Raw genomic sequence first — 16,889 nt, 5'->3', positions numbered from 1 at the left:
ACTATCAGCTAATTTTATTAGCGGTTGCTGTTAGTATGTTAAATGACCAATAAAAGTATAATTTATCGTTAAATATATTTTATTTTATTATATTATATTTAATAATACAAATCAATAAAATAATAATTAAAAATTTTATAATTAATTTTCTTTACCTCAATTGTATTTATTAGTAAAAATTATTTTAAAAATAAAAAATTGAATTTAAATTCTACTAAAAAAATTTAATTTTAAGTACCATAATTTTAAATATTATAATTATTTAACTATTAGAATAATATAAAAATTTAATTATATGAGATCAATTTAAAAAAATTAATTGTTAATAAGTTTTAATAAAGAATAATGATGTCCAAATAAATAAAAAATCAAATTAGCTATTAACTGATAAAAAAAACTTTACAATGGAGCTAATACAGACTAAATCAGCTATTAGCTGTTATTTCTTAAATCTTTACCAAACATTTTAATATTATTGTTCATTGAAAAACAACCGTCAAATTCCTAAACTAAACATCTTTTTTATTCAAGAACACTTTAGCCTGGTTGGCAGTTATATGTTCAAGGGTATATAGTCGAGCAGAGCATAATTTGAACCATGTTTGGTTATGCACGGCAGAAAAAAGGATAAGGTAGCTGTAAAATCCTGGACATAAGTAGTACCAACATATTTCCATCGTCAAAGTCCAACTCGCGGTCCTCTTAAAGAGTTTAGGTAATCTATTTTTTTGGGTCAAACTTTAGGTAATCAGTTTATTTGGAGTAGTCAGTTCAAGAAAAAAAGAGAAGGTTTATTTGGAGTAGTATTGAATCTATCGACTGCTTTCGTGGCAGAGGCTTAGCCTAGGGATTTCCTAACAAGAATTCATTCCCTTTCTGTTGCAAGTGAGTCTTATGTGTCGTAACCAGAATGGTGTCCGTTTGGTGTCAATTTAAGATTTTATTTATCGTAATTCTATTTTGGGACCATCGCTTTCTTATCACGTTACTTCTTCGACTAAATCATCACCCAAATCTACTGCCGTTTTCAATACACAACAAAATTAAGCTCAAAACTGCCCATCATTTTATGACTTTCATTTTTTAGTCTTTTTTTCTTCCTCAAGTTAATTTTTAAAGGGGAAAAAGAATAAACAAAAATAAAATGGTGAAGAGGCCACTTCCAACAGATAGACCATGGCACTAACGTTAAGCCGAATCCAAATGGGGAAAAACAGAACCCACCGATTGACAGCATTGACAATTACTTCTCACTGTCGCTGACGATGTTCCACCTTAACTTATGATATACTTTCTTCAATTTTCAAAAATCTGCTTTCATAGATCGGATCGATTTATACTACCTATTTTTATCATTAATAAAATTTTCGCTTTACCTCCATCTTCCCCACACCCTTTTGTAGAGTTCATTACCCTGATCTTCCTCAAATTGTGAAATGCTTGCACAGATTCTCACGTTTTAGAGGGGTTGTTTTTCCTGCTGTCTAATTCACGTTTTGGATCCCCCAAACTTCCAAGTGAATCGTCAATATTACCCAAGAGGTCGCAACACTTCTGGGTTCACTTCGATTTAAGCTGCCACATCCTCCCATCTTTTCTTTTTAACCCTCGGCCCACATCCCACCCCAAAATCCAAATTTTGTGGAATCTTTAAAGCTCCTGCACTATGTACTACGATTAAAACTCTCTTTTCAACTTTTGGCGCATTGGCAGATCGAATGAGAGGTGAACCTGCCAAATGAGAGGATTGCACAACTAAAATGGTCAAAATCATGCCTTCTCTGGTCTTCCCCTAATCCACCCATCACAACCTGACTCATCCGACTTTCACTAAGACTTGATATTATGGTTTGCCAGAAGGGTTTAGACTGATGATTGTTATGGTTTAATTGCAAAATCTTGCTCATTTGCTCTCCGATAAAGCAACGCTGATGCTTCTACCCTGTGTACATTATATGATCGGTCAAAGAAGGGAAAGGCATTGGTCAAATACAAAATAGTGAGAAAAAATGCTGATAATAATAATAATAATAATAATAATAATAATAACAATAAACAAATAGTTTATATTCTCACCAGCCAGGATAGACAACAAATCTTCCAGTAGACAGAGCCCAATTCACCTGTCCAGAATAACTTAGATCATGCACCAACTTAAAAACAAAAACTTAAAAAGGACTTTCATTACTGTTACGAAGAGGGCATCGCATGTAATTTGCCGCTTATTTTAATAGTCAAGTTTCTTCTCGCTATATCATCGAGAATCCCAGCTCAAACCCACCCAACCTTCTGCCACAATCCTTCCCCACCCTCTCCTCCACCACAAACCCCAAACCACTCACCCCCCACCACCCCCCCCCAACAAAAAAAAAAAAAAGTAAATAATAAAAATCCCCCATACCACAAATAAATTTTACCTCACTCGGGGTAATTTTAAGTTTTAATTAAATGGTTGCCGGAAAAGCAACTAAATGAGTAAGGATACCTTATCTGTTCCAAGGGAATTGGCAACTACATGAGTAACCTGTTCATCTATCTGATTTGTGCAGACAGCACCAAACTGTTCAGCAGTCTGCCATAACGGATGTAAATGGGGGTTGGCTTCACCAACTGGAAACACTCTGCTAAATACAATCCGGCAACCAGCCAATATCTTCCTCTGCTCTGATGCAAGGATATTTCTTACATCTGCTTCATCTAACGAGGGATGTGTGAAAAAGTTTTGATGTATTCTCTCAATAACCTGATTCAACCAAAGACGACTTTTTTGAGGGCTTGGGAGTAAGTAAATGTAAGAAAAGTGGAGATATTAAGGCTTTTGCCTCACCGCCAAAGAGCAAGCCAAAGTCCCATCCTCTGGTCTCTCGTCATGGTCAATCTCAAGAAGAGAGGGACCTGGAAGCCCAAACTGGCGTCTACTGCAAGGAAAATAGATATACCTGCAACACAAAGGAATATAAGGATAGCGCAACCAGACTAGAAAATAGCCTTAAAGAAAAGAAATACTTACCTTTCCACAACAATCAAGTTCAACTTGTTATGTGGCCAAACTCTCACCGAATCATCCATAATGACAACACCTGACTCCATGCCAAGGACCCCCTCCAGATCCTTACTCTTGGGAATCCTCTCATCACCATCAAAGGGTTCCCCATCATCACCCCTAGAGATAACTCGTCCATTAAATAAAACCCCTGTTGGATCCAGCACTTTTGCCATCTCTGTGGCATACAGCTTGTTCCCCATTGTGTAAAGATGCAGCTCATACAGTTTACTAGCCTAAAATGCAGAAAGAGGACATGTTGGGCAAACGATTCAAGGACCAAACAGTACTTAATCTGAAAGAAACTTCCTGACTAGGATTACCTTTTCCAAGAAATTCCAGATCCCAGGGCGCAATTTCGTCCACATCCCCATATGAGGAAAACGGAACAAATGTCTATGAGCTTTTTCGCGATCTTGTTCTTCCTTTTTTCTCAAGATCTCATCGTGCACAGGGTCAACTTCAACAAACTGGAAAAAGTTCAAAAAGAAAAGGATAATTAATAAAAGAAATACACTCCTTTCAACTACAAGCCCAAAGTATGAGCAGAGAACTATGTAAACCACAAGAAGCAATTGCCTTGGCTGAATTAAGAAGTGTATGATCTAGATCCAACACGAGGCATAGCTTGCGAGCAGAAAACAATTTCTTCTGTTCTTCTATCCTTCTTGCCCTCTCCCTCTGTATAGCAGCTTTTTGCTGGTCATTGTACCCTTCAAAGAGATGCTCAACATCTCCCCATGCATTCTGTGTACGAGGACCTGCTGCTGCTGCTGCTGCAGCACCAGGTGCTGAACCAATCCCCAGGAACTGGTCAGAGCTTGATATCGTAGTTCGCATAGGTTGAGATGCAGGATTCTGAGGAACAAGAGGTTGGGATGTTGATGCATGGGAAACAGACACGATATCAGCAATATTTTTCAAATTCTTAGTAAATGGCATAGAAATATCTGGTAGAGCAAGAGACTGCAAAGGCACTGGCTTCTTCTCTACTTGACCCTCTTGCTTTTGCAAATTCTGGTTGTCCTTGGTCTCCTGGTTAATAGGTATAGAGGTTAAATTAGTTTTCAAATGTTCAGATCCCATGCTCCCATTCCTTTGGAGTGCATTGTTGTGGAGAACACGACGAGGATCCCGCGGTTTCATTCGAATTTTCCCCAAGTCATCCTACAATGCATCATCCAAAAACACAAACAAAGTCTTTCAGATGCTTTAAAGTAGGAAGTGTCAAATTTTAACACTTCACGAGTTGCATGATAGGGAAAGATGTAAGCAAGGATATTCAACAGAATAGAAATCTTTGGAACGCGTGAGCAAGTAAACACAGCATAACTACAGAAAACCCTTTCTTTCAAGATCAAACAAGTAATCTAGCATCATTTACAGATAAGACATTCTCATCTGAGATCCATGACTCACACAAGCATAATTCTAGATGCTGTACAAAATAAAATCAAGGACTCACCGCAGTACCCAGTTGAGGAGAAACCTGAACTGTTCCTGCCGGTCTTGGCAAAATCCCTGAGTGAGCAGCACCCACAACAGGAACAGTTCCCAGCATTGAATTTGAGTTTAGTGGATAAGTTGTACTTTTGGCAGGATCAACAGGCTTCTGCTGAGCCTCTAATGCTAACCTTTGTTGTTGACCCATTTTTAATATATTAATCAACATTGTTGGATTCACTGCAATATTTTTTAGTAAATCAGGTATCGCTGCAGTACTACCTTTCACTGGCACCAGTTCACCTCCAATAGGGACACTAGTTCCTGTAACTGGTATCTGCTCTGTTCCACTAATATTCACACTGGATATACAGCTACTACTAGTACAAACTCCTCCACCATCTTTTCTCCTGGGATCAGATTCTGCATTGTCTACCAGCTGATTTTTGTTCATGGTTTGAGGTCCAACCATATCAGTGTCCTCCAACCAACCACCACTTCCAACCATTGTTTTCACATCTCTAACAACTCCAGAATTTTCCAATGCATTTTTTTGCCTTTTTAATGAATGGCCATCTGGAATAGGATCATCAACAATCTTCTGCCTTTTTTTGTTCATTGTTCCTCCAATAGGTTCCACTTTGAGTGTATTAACCACAGGCACGGCTCGATGGTTTTGATCCAACGCATTGGAATCAGAATTAACAAATCGAAGCCTTGGGTCTCGGCTCTTTGCCGAGGCTTTCACAGTTAAACTAGGGGCAGAACTTGCTCGTACCGCACTTTTAATTGAGATAACTCCAGGCAAACTAGAACCATCCATGCGAGGAAGAGAAATAGATGCATTGGATTGCCCTGAAGTCAGTGGATTTGCAGGTCTAAAGCTACTAACACTCAACGAACTAGAGACTTCCCCACCTGTATCACCGTCCCCATTGCCAGATTCCTCTGAGGGGGTTGGACTGGGAAGCCTATCAGTCAAAGCAAATGAACTTTTACTAAATTTTTGCTGGTAGCTAGAAACAGCCTTTAGTGCATCTGTTTCATACGGATGCATTCTCGAATTTCCAGTGTCAAGCACCATTTTAGGTGTTAACACTCTATAGGCAGGTAAAGGAAGTGCTGATTCCCGTGTAGGTGATGGAAGACTGTCAGCATCATGATCTTTGTGGAGGTCTAACAAAGGAAGCAAAGCCGCTCTACTCTTAAAACTCGAAACTCCTGTTTTTGGACCTTCTATTGATAAATTTGCTTTATTATTAACAAATGAATCAGTAGGTAACTTGTTTACAGCACTCATATCATGGCCTGAACTTTTACCATTCACATCATTATCCTTCTTATTCACCACAGTGGAGATGAGTGGTTCTTTCTCCTTCTCACTAAAAGAACTAAAAGAAACACCAGAAGAATCTGTACAGGCAAGCACGAACTCAATCTGTGGAAACGTATACCACTTTTAAACTTCTTAGTGACAGAATATCATCACAACTTGTAGTAATACCATAGCAAGAAACAAAGCAATAACAAGATCTAAGGTTGAAATTATACTAGCCAAACCTTTTTAGACTGCTCAGGGGTGAAAAGAGAAGGAACACAGCTATTTACAAGAGAAAGAAGTCTGTACAAAATATGCAACAAAAGGGATTATTCCACATTGGTGATGTAAAAAATTCTCGCTAAAGGAAACAATAAGTATTAAAAAAATTGACACCTTGAAAAACTGTCCCTGTTATGTTCTCTTACTATATAGTTCATCGAGGAAAAAACCTGTAAATCACAACAATCAGCATTGCAATTAACAAAAACATAAAATCAGGATAAAGCCTCGTAGAACACAACTCACAGAACTAATCACTCGAACAGCAGTGAATGACAATTGAATAAGGTCATCTTTATTGGAAATGCTATTTCCCAGAACAACTTCCTGCAAGCCCTCCAATGTATTGCACAGTTTTGAACAAACTGCATCAAATGATCTACAACAAACCAAAACAAAAATCACTTATAAAACAACTTATCCCACAACCCACATCGCACAACTTCATCAGGAAGTTCAATATTGAGCAGATTTGCCTTACTTGTTAGCTTCAATCACAGTTACACTCTCCAAAGCATCACGAATAGAATTCATTTTCTTTTCGAAACCCTTTTCGCCAGACTCAACCTCTAATCCATCAATGTTCATATTTAAAACATCCCCATTATTAGCTTTCTCACCTGGTTCCATATCCAAATCAATCTCACCTTCCTCTAACTCCCCTTCTTCCTTCTCAACAACATCAACAATCTTATTACGATTGTTATCATCCATCATCTCATCACCATTATCATCAATCACGACTTTTTCAACAACTTTTTTTTTCTCTTCATCGCCGTCTTTATTATTACTATTAACAGAGGCAGCAGAAGACGAAGGTGAAGACCGCTTAGAACTCTCGTCAAGTTCTTCAACAACATCAGCAAATAGCTCATTTAACGGTTTATTACTTTTACCAGGTTTACTCTGTACTGCTTGAGCCCACGCAAGATTATACAAACCGGACACATGTCCACCGACCATCTGATACCTGTACAGATCACTGATCGTCCATACCCTACCATTACCATTACCTTGTTCCTTTTGTTTTGTTGTCTCGTTATTACTACTTGGTGGTTTAACAACCACCACATCTTGCTTATTAAAATCTTCTTCACTGATCTCTTCAATCGACGCCGTATCTGATATTTCACCTTCTTCTACATCTCCCACCTTCATTATAATATTCTCGTCTTCTTTCCCCATCGTAAACCTAGGGTTTCGGTATCGGTTTCGAATTTCTTCTTTAATGTTATTAAAACAATTAGATCCACAACCACCGCTAACAACCACAAACATATATCAGCAATTACAATACAAAACACCACAAATCAACCAACATTTCTTCAGTGCGTTACAGTACAAACAAACACATACTTGACCGGATTAAATTAGGCTTTTTCTTCTTAGTTTTAACGAATTGAGCGAAATCGTATAAAGAATTTTTGAAATTTCAGGTTTTCATCCCAGATCTGGCGTTACAGAGATTCAAATTGAGGATTTTCTTTTCTCTTTTTTTTTTTTTTTTCCCCTTTTGAAGAAAAGAGAAAAAAATTAACTGGAGTTAACGGAGGAGGAAAATACATAGGAGTTCGGTTAAGAAGAGGAGTTTATAAGTAGACAATGCGAATCTAACATAAGCATGTATTTGAATCTAGGCCGTACACGTCATCGATCCGTAAAGGCAAAGATGTGTTGTTTAGTGAGTATATGATGGCACTGAGTCATCAATTATCAATACATGACATGTTACGGGGGGGTTCGAGTTTCGTTTTGGAATTGGACCTCAAATTCTTTTCAATTAAAATATGGATCCGGATTCTTTTACCCGCTAAAGAAACGACTATTCAAAGCGCAATCCATAAGTATTTTTCTTCTTCGTCTTTTAATATATATATATATATATATATAACACTAATTTTGCCTTACCATTCGCATTGCACGCAAAACTTTTACTAATATAATATTGTCATTATGATTATGTTATATAACATAATTTTATTGAATATATTTAGATATTGAAATAATAACTTCTACATATTATTATCATTAAACTATCTAAATATATATAAGTAGCTTGTTTTAGAAAATTACCTAAAGGTGTTATAATTTAAAAATATTTAAATTTGATTGTATAATATTTTTTCAATCTTGACATCACTCTAATGTGAAACATTGAATTATTGTTTGATGTATATGAAAATATCAATTTTTAAGATTAAAATGTAAATTATATTTTTTTACATTTGAAAATAAATATTATTGAAAATATTTGCATAATTTTTTTAAAAAATACTATTACATAGTTTTAATTATATAAAAAAATAATTTAAATTAACTAGAATATTTTTATTAAAATATTATAAAAAAAATTTCCAACTTCACTAGTTTCGTTCGTAAGGAATAAAGACCAAAAAAAAAAACTGAAAAACATAATTGATACTTGATTGGCTTTTAAAAGTAACACAATGAGAGAGAAAAAAAAGTATTTTATAACAATACATATTTTGGAGTAAATAAAAAAAAAATTACTTAATTATTGGACTACCAATCAAGTAATTGCTTGATTAATATCTGAAGCCCAAACCTCATAAATTCATATGCTTGCATCTGAATCCAACGATACTAGAAGCCAGGCCATGGCCTATAATTCGGTTTGGACCTTTAGATGGTTTGTCCACTTCATCAATTATTAACCATTCATAATTAAAAACCCAAACTCAATCTATCTAATGACTTTTTAGATAATTTGAGCCTATCTCCACGTCTATATGAAAGGGTAAAAATCTCTTATGAAAGGGTAATTTATTTATCATATATAAAAGATAATAAAAAAAGTTAAAAACGTGTATATGAAAAGGTAAAAGTCTCTTATAATTTAATTAAATTTTGAATTCAAACTTTAAATATGCAGTAAAACTTTTAAGAAAATGTTTTATCAGTTACAAAGATCACATCAAACACACTTTAAATTAATCTTATGTCTCCAAAAAAAAAAGAAAGAGTTTGAAAACATGATAATTAGGAGTGATATTTGTATTTGATTCTAGGAACGAGTTTTTTGTGAAAAGGAAAAACTGAAAGTATAACTTGCGCATGGAGATGGATTTATTGCAGTAGGAAATCAAATAAGTACCATGTCATTCAAAAAATCAAAACAATGAAATCCTTTTCTGATAATCTCATAACCCAAAAGCATGCAAAGTTTTGACATGGGCTCAGGTTTGTTTAGAACTGGTGGTACTCATTAATGCTGGTAGCAAGCACAAGCAAAGAAGTAACTATTTTGACATATTGGATAACCTTATGAAACAACAACCGTAGAAAGTGCTTTAACCCAAAATCGACCTGGCAACATGCTTCGAATCAGAAAGCCAGTGAACAATATTTTAAAGAAGGAGATGAAGTTCCTCAGAGACTCCATTTTCTCCTTTGGTGTTTTGAGTACAAAAACAAGATAATATTCTATATGTATAAGCTTTAATATTTACAATCCAATAATTAGTATAAAATATCAGGAACATGTAAATTTTTATTAGAAACACATATCATTATTACATGTAATTTTTAATTAGAAATACACATCAGTTTTATATATAAATTTTAATTGAAAAAGTATATCAAACTTATCGATAATATACAAACAATAAATTTAAAAGAATAAATTAGCATATAATACAAATTAATTATCTAGAAGGACGTATATGTATAGAATTCTTGGTGTTATTTTAAACTCATATTTATTTTTCTAAAAGACCCAATAAAATTGAGAAGGAATTAGAGGAGTATCAATTAAGGGAGAACTGCAGTACATGAAATTGGCTTACAACCCCTTAAAGCCTGTTTAGGGCCCATATACATATTGATATGAAATAAACCTTACATCACAACCGAAATGCATTCTTAAACCCTTACAATTTTTAATTTTCGCTTATTGAATCTTTTATTTTCAGTTTTTATATTTATATTTATATTATAAATTTAAATAAATCTTTTTAAAAAATTTAAAATAATAATTAGAAGTTCAAGAAAATAAAATTGAATAGAATTAAAGTAAAAAATCTCGAAACTTCCTAATGGATTGCACCTAAATAATAATCATAGAAAAATAAAGCCAGAATGGTTAAGAGAGAGAGAGAGAGGTCTATTATTTGCTTGGAGACTTGACGAACAGAAGGGTTTTGGTCAAAAATATGAATTTACACACGTTATTTATATTGTAAAAATAGATCCAAGTGCCATAAGTTTGGCCTTTTGTAGCTTTATACGTCAAAAAGGAAGAATAATGAAACTTAAAAAGCAAAGGTCTGAACATAATTGCTTCTTTACTAGAATACGGCCAGGTCATTTCTTAGACTGAACCATGTGGATCATCACATTATTCAACTTTCCTTCTCTCTCAATATATTTATATATATATGTATATAATTAATTGTCAGACCATTCTTTTTCTTTTTTCTTTTAAATGGGAAAAATAATACTGTGTTTTTTATTAGTAATTAACAGATGGTAAATTAATAAAATTTCCAAACAATGTTAGGCTATAGATCACATTACACATGTAGAGTTCAGAATGAGTGTGATACAGAGAGACAAGAGCAGTGCTTACTTAGTATTTGGCTGTCTGAACTGAACATAGAATAAGTAGACATCTCCTAATTTACGTTAACTTCAACTTTCAATGACTGCAAATCTGTCATCTTTTTAATGTTACCAGTATAGTTTTTGACTTGTTATTATGGCTGCAACCATATACACATGTATAATATTATATTATATCCACGCATGGATACAACTTAAGGTATCTCCAACTTTAACTTGTCCTCCTCCTGTCTGATTTGTTTTCAATTCAATCCCAAAAAAAATGACTTAACTTTATGTTTTTTATTTGCAAAAAAACGAAAAAAAAGAAAAGGAAAAGAAGAATAACAAGTTCAAATATAAACCGTCAAAATGAACAAGTTAATTAGACTATAAAATCTAAATGTTATAATTTATGAGTTGAATTCTTAATATATTCAATTGGTTAGGAAATCTTATTTTATTTTATTTTTTAAATATGGATATTCCACTGGTTTATGAGTATTTCTTAATATAAAAAGTAAAAACAAACATCAAACATCAAGTAATACATATAAAAAAATTTATTTTTATCAATCATCAATCATCTTGATGGAGCTGGTAAATTACAATTTCATGGGAAATACGCTCGACTCGATGATACTAAACCATATATCAACTTTATAAATATTTTTTAATAAGCTTAATTATTTCAGTGTCAGATTTGATTTTTTTTTTTTTACCACTTGTATAGAGGTAGAATTCAACATCATCGTAATGAAGAATCATAAAACTCTTATAAAGAAGAACTTAAAACCCTTATAACGGAGGAACATAAATCTAATGATATGTTAGGTTTAATTTTATTTTAAAAGATTTTGATTATAATCGAATTGACCGAAATATTTATAAAAATTTAAATTTATTTATTTATTTATATAAAAATATTAATTAATTTAACTATAAAATATATTTAAATTATAGAACATTAAAAAATTCAAACTAGTTAACAAAACCGGATAGAAATTAATAAAATTAAAAATTCTGATTATTTAATTTTTGGTTAAAACCGAATTAAATCAAATAAAATCGAACATTGCTCGCTCTAATTGGTAAGTGATTCCTGACCGTGAGTCACGGTCTCATATTAGGAAAATCATACTCCCCATGAACGAATTCACTGTCCCTATTTTCCATGTATGACATGTAATCGGTAAATAAGTACCTTTTGTTGGTTCATTAGTTAAATCATTAATTATTGCAACATTTTCCTTTTTTACTACTAAAGTTCTTGTCTAAATCATTGTTTTATTATTTGTTTGAATCTTAATTACCATTAAATAAACAGAAAGTGATTATGTGAATTTGTGAATGATTATCTCTTTTGTCTTATAATAACTAAGCTGTTGTTTCTGATGCAACAAGCCTGGAGTATCTACAACCTGATAAACGAAGAGAGAGAGATTGTGGAATCAGCCCAAACGAAGACTAAATTGAAGTTGACAGTGACACTAACTTATTGTGAGCACGGCTCTGCTAGTATATATATTTATGTATATATTGCTTCTGAACTGTTAGACCAATCATCTCTCCTCTTGCTCTATCTGCTTCTGAAAATCGTTTAGTTTCTCAGTTTTTCATTTTCCAGGCCCTAAAAATGGCAGCATTTTCTCATCCAGCTTCTTTTGTCCTGGACCCGTTCTTTGAGCCAGATAGATTTAGCACCATCATCACAACAACAGGTCCTTGTTTTTCTCCAATCTTTCCACGAGAACATGTCCAGGAGATTTCTCTGCATGCTGATCAATTCCATGAAGCCACCACCCATGTTGTAGATAACATAGAAGTGCCTTCCATTTTCATTACAGAATCTCCTGTCAATGCAACTCAAAAGTTAAGTTCTCCATCATGGGCAGTTAATGATATCGAGCGAGCTACTGATAGACTTTATCAGGATGCTCTATTGATAAACCCAGTCCAGCCAAACAGAAAGCACCAAGACTTCAAGGTAAATTAGTAGAAATAACTACGTATATGAGTTTAGGTTTCTATTGTTTGTTTATGGCCGAATTCTGATATAGCTAATGCATAGTGCATGTATATATACATATTATTGCTTGCTGAGTCCATTATATATATATTTCCTAAAGAGACAACACTATCAGCTAGCTTGCTAAATCTTGGATAGATGCTGAAATATTGTATGGCTAGCTGTTAGGTTTTCCTTTTGTTATGATTAGGAAGAAAAGGAAAGCAAAGGTGAGAAACGATGCACGCAGAACTGTGATTTTGGAAAACCAGAGAGGAAAAGGCCCGAGCCTCGTGCAAGAAAAGAAAAGAAAGTTGCAAAAGAACATCCTTTGACAGGTTACGTTCATGTAAGAGCAAGAAGGGGCGAAGCAACAGATCCTCATAGCCTTGCTGAAAGGGTAAACAATGGCATATAATATGGATATATACACATATAATTAGATATCTTATCTCAAAAATGTGAATAATTATTTATATAGGTAAGGAGAAAGAAAATCAGTGTGAGGATGAAGCTACTGCAATCTCTAGTTCCTGGATGCGACAAGGTATATTCTTTTTTTCTTTTTCTTTCTTGCTAGTGCTTCATTGTGGTTCAAGAAGGCTAAATGAAATACTCATTTAGTTATATGCATGTTCAATTTGATACTAACAGTTGACTGGCAAGGCTCAAATACTGGACGAGATAATTAGACACGTTCTATCCCTGCAGAATCAAGTGGAGGTAAAGCCATTTTAATTATTTACCCATCCTTAGCTTAAATGTTTATTATGTATAACCCACCCACTCACCCATGCTTCTTCCCATCTTGTATCAGTTCCTTGCAGCGAAATTTACCTCTGAAAATGGCATTGCCAACGAAGTGAACTACGAAATGAACACTCTGGTAGCCAAGGTATGATCTATATATATGAATGAACATCATTATTTTCTCTTGTCAGGAGCTATATATTTATTATTTTTAGCCCAAGCGTTTGGTATTGTGAAACCAATTAATTATCATTTCAGGAGCTATATAACTCAGAGCTTCAAGAATCAAGCTCCGCCCAGCTTATATCATTCATGGAGGCAACGTCTGCATCAATGTTACGTCATCATCACCAGGAGGCAACTAATGCCACAACTCAAGCATTCGATTATGATTTTTGAGACGATGATGTAAGAAAGGAAAAATAAAAAATAAAAGAAGAGAGAAAATAATTAACTAAGGAATTTTTCGAGGATCATATATGATTCACGCATGTCATTGACTACTATGAATTTGGAATGGAGTGTACCAAAGAAACTTTGAAAATTTCAGCTACAACCTCTTTTTTTTTTTTTTTTTTCTGAGATTGTTTGGAATTTAACTTATCCCAAGAGTTGAACGCATGCTTATTTCCTTATGACTTTGAATTCTGCTCTTTCTACGAATTGATCTAGACATGATAATGGCATTGATTGAAATAGACTCAGTGCCCTTTTGATATTTATTATTTTATTTTAGAAAAATTTAGAGATTGAATGTGTCAAAATGAGATATATAACGACTATTTATATGAGATATAGTTATATAATGCTTCACTGTATGATGAACAGTTATGTAATAATCAATTATCATCCCTTCAGTTATTTCTGTTTTTTTTTATTTTACTCATATTTCCAAAAAAACACATCCATTAACTTTTTATCAAATCCAGTTCATGGTTCTTAGTTTTTCAAATTTAGTGACATATTTTGATATTGATTATAAATATAACTTTTAACGCAAAACTTAAATATATCTGTTAAATTTGATCATCTATAATCAAGCCAATCATCGTACATAAATTGATTTTAAGCACATATTACCTAAGACAAATATACCCTAACAATTAACACACAGAATGTTTAACATCACTAAACCAATGATTTCAAGTTTTGACAAATAATGTTCTGCTTTTCATTTCAACAAATATCATTCCTCGAATTTTTCTTATCCATTTTCTTTTTCTAATTTTCTAACAATGCTTTAGCTTCATTTAGTTTATTAATTTCTCCAAATAAACTATTAATCTCACTTATCTTACACTCAAAATAGTTCCATCTTAGCCTTCATTGTGTCGCCTATTAATTACCATGTGAAAAAATAACACTTGTTTTCTTGATTAGGGTTTCAATTAACACTTTACAGTGTAAGGTGGTTCAATCCACTTACAATCTCCTAGCTGCCAATTCACAATTTATGCTAAGCACAAATTGGATCCCACAGTTATATGAAACCCTAAAGAAAATGCTCATTTTATGGTGTCGTTAGTCAGTCAACTAAAAGGTTAGAGAATAAATTATAATCTGTAAAATCAATTTTGATTTTATTATATATATTTTTATTAAGAAAATCAATCCATTAGCGAAAAAAAGCCTGATCGGCTAATTTAGGCTGTAAATTGGCCTGAAAATTTTATTACAATGTACGGATATATGTTACAAAATAGAACCATATGTTACATTCGACAAAAAGTTCAAGGTTCAGGTTTTCTTCTTTCCGGGGCGATTAAGCCTTAAAAAGATTTAAAATTTATAGGCTCATCCAACGGTCTAAACACCACCCACGTCAAAGTCTAGAACTACCAGATCTCCCCTTCTCCTTATCCTGCGCACACTTCACACACAGACTCACTCACTCTCTCCTCTATCTCGTCGTGATGGCCACCGAATTACCGCCACCGGAAGTCCCAATTGCCGCCACAGTAACCACTTCCAACACAGCAGTTATAACACCTGCAGAACCAGAAAACGCCGCCTCATTACCTGCAGCTCCGAAACGTCAACGGCGGCCAAGCGTCCGCCTCGGCGAGATCGGCGATCAGTCGGCAACTCTATCATATGATGTCCGGCGGTCGTGGCGGCTTCCAAAAGAGTCGTCTAAATCAGTTAAAGCTCGTTCTTTAACAAATCTAGTAAACGGAAACGAAAGCTATGAAAATCAAGAAATAGAAGGAAACGGCGAGTTTGGAGGACAGAGAAAGAAGGCGAAGAGAGCGAAAAGAGTAAGGTCGAATTGGATAGCATCAAGAGTCGATGAAGGAGGAGATAGTAGAGAAGATGGAGATGAAGGATTTAGGGATTTTGATCAAGATTCGGAACAACAAAGTCCGCTTCATTCTAATGATAATATCATGTGGCATGGACATAAACGGACGGGTATGGGTACGGGCACGGGTCGGGTTAGGGTTTCTGAAAATGATGGAATGGAAATGGATTATTATCCGGAAAAATCGGATTCTAGGGACCGTAAATGCAGTACGAGTGAAGGAGTGAGGACGTGGCTGATTGAATTAGGGTTAAGTAGGTACGCACCGGTTTTTGAAGTGCATGAAGTGGATGATCAAGTTTTGCCCTTATTAACTTTGGAAGATCTCAAAGATATGGGAATTAACGCTGTTGGTTCTAGAAGGAAACTCTATTCTGCTATCCAGAAGCTTCGTAAGGGCTATTCTTGACTACTTTTTCTTTGGACATATATTATGATTCACTCTGTAACTTTCTTACTTATAAAGGTCATGCGTTCTAACTAATAATGCCGACATATAGTTTTGTTATGAGAGCTTTAACACCTTTTGTATTTTAATCTGTCTTTTGACATATTATTTAATTGGTTTGCTATTTGCCTATATTAGTTTAGATTGATGTTAGTGCGAAATTTTGTTGACAAATACAGATAGATGATTACTTCTGATGGTTATGTTATATAGCACATGTTGATGACACCAGTGTGCAATTTTATTATCTTGTTTCTTTATCAAGTTAGTTACTCCAGTCTGGTAGTGGTATGCCTTTTCTCTTTTTAATCTTATGTGCTTCTTAATGTTGTGTACTGTTGTTGTGGAATCATATTTCTTTGTTTAGGAGAATTTAATGATCAATTGCCATTATTCTTTTCATAGTTTTGTTTTAAGTTTTTGTGAACTTCATGTTGCTGATATTGGGTACTTTTGCCTCTTGTTGTTCCTTGATTTCGATTCTTGCCTACAAGGTTTAACTGTTTCCATGTTTCCATGCTTCCATATTCTATTAACTCGAATGAGTAGTATTATCTGAATGCCTTCTACTTTGAAACATAGAAGTTTAGGGCCCAAGCCAGGTCGATAAAGTCGAGTAAGCATGAGTGGTAGATCAGTCGCATGACTTTTGCTATTGCTTGCGTTGCGGCTCATAGAGTGAGTTTCAGAGCAGCTTCAATATCTAAGCTCAACTTTTTCAATCCTTATATTTAC

The 16,889-nt window shown here is 34.2% G+C and overlaps 3 protein-coding genes across 3 annotated transcripts; 2 read left to right on the top strand and 1 right to left on the bottom strand.

Moving 5' to 3' along the window:
* Positions 1 to 1,043: 1,043 nt before the first annotated feature.
* On the bottom strand, positions 1,044 to 7,789 carry LOC8285673 (RNA polymerase II C-terminal domain phosphatase-like 3). Its single transcript, XM_015715087.3, has 12 exons — positions 6,568 to 7,789; positions 6,333 to 6,465; positions 6,201 to 6,256; positions 6,047 to 6,107; positions 4,509 to 5,924; positions 3,623 to 4,210; positions 3,367 to 3,513; positions 3,011 to 3,279; positions 2,828 to 2,939; positions 2,486 to 2,743; positions 2,077 to 2,123; positions 1,044 to 1,942 (listed from the first exon to the last, which is right to left on the bottom strand). Exons 1-12 carry the CDS (start codon positions 7,362 to 7,364, stop codon positions 1,879 to 1,881), a joined length of 3,948 nt encoding a protein of 1,315 aa, XP_015570573.1. The 5' UTR covers positions 7,365 to 7,789; the 3' UTR covers positions 1,044 to 1,878.
* A 4,493-nt stretch (positions 7,790 to 12,282) lies between these two features.
* Positions 12,283 to 13,803, top strand: LOC8285672 (transcription factor bHLH62). The gene is made up of 6 exons (XM_002512603.1): positions 12,283 to 12,633; positions 12,866 to 13,054; positions 13,136 to 13,201; positions 13,309 to 13,377; positions 13,472 to 13,549; positions 13,663 to 13,803. Exons 1-6 carry the CDS (start codon positions 12,283 to 12,285, stop codon positions 13,801 to 13,803), a joined length of 894 nt encoding a protein of 297 aa, XP_002512649.1.
* A 1,248-nt stretch (positions 13,804 to 15,051) lies between these two features.
* LOC8285671 lies at positions 15,052 to 16,286 on the top strand. The gene has a single exon (XM_048369888.1). The coding sequence runs from the start codon at positions 15,318 to 15,320 to the stop codon at positions 16,113 to 16,115; it is 798 nt and encodes a 265-aa protein (XP_048225845.1). The 5' UTR covers positions 15,052 to 15,317; the 3' UTR covers positions 16,116 to 16,286.
* The last annotated feature ends 603 nt before the right edge of the window (positions 16,287 to 16,889 follow it).

This window comes from Ricinus communis, chromosome 10, assembly GCF_019578655.1.
Source record: "Ricinus communis isolate WT05 ecotype wild-type chromosome 10, ASM1957865v1, whole genome shotgun sequence".
NCBI lineage: Eukaryota > Viridiplantae > Streptophyta > Magnoliopsida > Malpighiales > Euphorbiaceae > Ricinus > Ricinus communis.
Note: the sequence above shows the minus strand (reverse complement) of the source record. Positions and strands in the feature narration are given on the sequence as shown.